The sequence below is a fragment of the Trichosurus vulpecula genome, chromosome 3 (assembly GCF_011100635.1).
Source record: "Trichosurus vulpecula isolate mTriVul1 chromosome 3, mTriVul1.pri, whole genome shotgun sequence".
NCBI lineage: Eukaryota > Metazoa > Chordata > Mammalia > Diprotodontia > Phalangeridae > Trichosurus > Trichosurus vulpecula.
This window is the reverse complement of record NC_050575.1, coordinates 402,135,644-402,137,285: the sequence shown is the minus strand read 5'-3', so window position 1 is coordinate 402,137,285 and position 1,642 is coordinate 402,135,644. Positions and strand designations below refer to the sequence as shown.

At 50.7% G+C, this 1,642-nt stretch overlaps 1 gene segment (V, D, J or C); it reads right to left on the bottom strand.

The window, feature by feature from the left end:
- Positions 1–622: 622 nt before the first annotated feature.
- LOC118842711 lies at positions 623–1,373 on the bottom strand. The segment is given in 2 exon segments: positions 623–1,098; positions 1,260–1,373. Coding segments are annotated over 2 exon segments (525 nt in total).
- Positions 1,374–1,642: the final 269 nt, after the last annotated feature.

Below are 1,642 nucleotides of genomic sequence, written 5' to 3'. Positions count from 1 at the left end.
GTCTGTGCACCATCATTCATGTGGTGCCTGACTTCTAAGATTTTATGGACTGAGACTAGTCTGGTCCCCTTGACGTGTGCCTGTGGCCGTGAATGCTATGACTTTGACCCCCTCTCAGATCCACCTCCATTGACACTGCCATGCTGTCAAGGCCTTGACCCTCATCATGAGGAGGGCAGTATCCTGGCCCCTACAGGAGCAGGGAAAAGAGGCCTGATATCCTCAAATAAGGTTTTCAGGAATCTGTCCTGGCAGATGACAGACATGAATGATTGGATAGCTAGGGTGAGTTCCCAGAGTAAGGAGAGTGACTGCATATGTGCTTTGGATTGAGTTTTCTCAAGAACTGCAGGGACTGTTGCATACATCTTGTCTATGCTGTCTGTCTTTTTAGGGCTGGGGAGAAGCAGCCAGAGCTGAGTCCAGGCCTGTTCCCCTGTTTACCGTTTTCTTTTAAACACTAGCTCAGGGGGAGGTGATTGGGGTAGGGAGCAGAGGGCAGTGTAAAGGATGAGATCAGCATCTGGAAGCAGCCCCCATGAGAAGGTTTGTGGTCCTTGGCTAAAGCTTACCAGCAGAAGATTCTTTCTCTTCCTCCTTTTTCTTTCACTTCTGAATCTTTCTACCTCAACCACAGCCCCTGGGACAAATGGCTTTTGCAGCAGGGCTGAAGTAGGCCCAGTTCTCCCCTGAGGGCCATGGCTGGCCTAAGCCTGTGACTGTGGGGCAGCAGGTGCTCCCCTATGCTGAAGGGCTGAGCAGCCTGAGGAGGTTTTTGTTCAGGGCTGAAACACTGTGGGAATGGAGTACTATACCCTTGCAAACAGTAATAATCTGCAGCATCTTCAGCCTCCACAGCACTGATGGTGAAGGTGAAATCTGTCCCAGAGCCACTGCCACTGAACCGGGCAGGGACCCCAGACTCCAGCTTGGAAGCAGCATAGATCAGGAGCCTGGGAGACTGTCCTGGTTTCTGCTGGTACCAGGACATATAGTTGCTAATGCTGGAACTGGCCTTGCAGGTGATGGTGACTGTGTCCCCTGGAGCCACAGCCAGGGAGGCTGGTGTCTGGGTCATCACAATGGCTGCCTGGGCTTCTTGGTGAGAAAAGGAGAAGAAAGAGATTTCAGTGAAGAATCCTGTGTAGATACAGTGAATTCAGTAGTTTTCTTTCCCTCAAGCTGTGTCAGAGATGCCCAAGGGATAACTCCCTCTCTTTCTAAAGTGGTCCCAACCTAGGGCTCATTGGGAGTCTTACCTTGAGGCCAGAGCAGTAGAAGGCAGAAGAGCAAGGATGGGGAGAGCATTGTGACTCTTGCAGAGCTGGAGGCAGAGAGCTCTGAGCTCAGCGAGGAAGCTGGGAGATATTTATATGTTAGACTGGGTTTTTGAAATGTCTCTTGGATATCGCCATGCAAAACAGCGCTGGTCCAACCTCAACTCTAGGACCCCAGGAGTGGTTATATGCACATGAAGGGAGTGGCCCAATTGAATTTCCTGGAAGGTGTGACCTCACATGGTCTCTTTTTTATTGCTGTATTAAATGTATCTCCCTTAGGCTGGACATGGTTTGTGGCAGGTGGCCAATTTCAGTTACAAAGAGGGGGAGGCCTCTCTACCTTGCCAGGAGAGATCAGATGG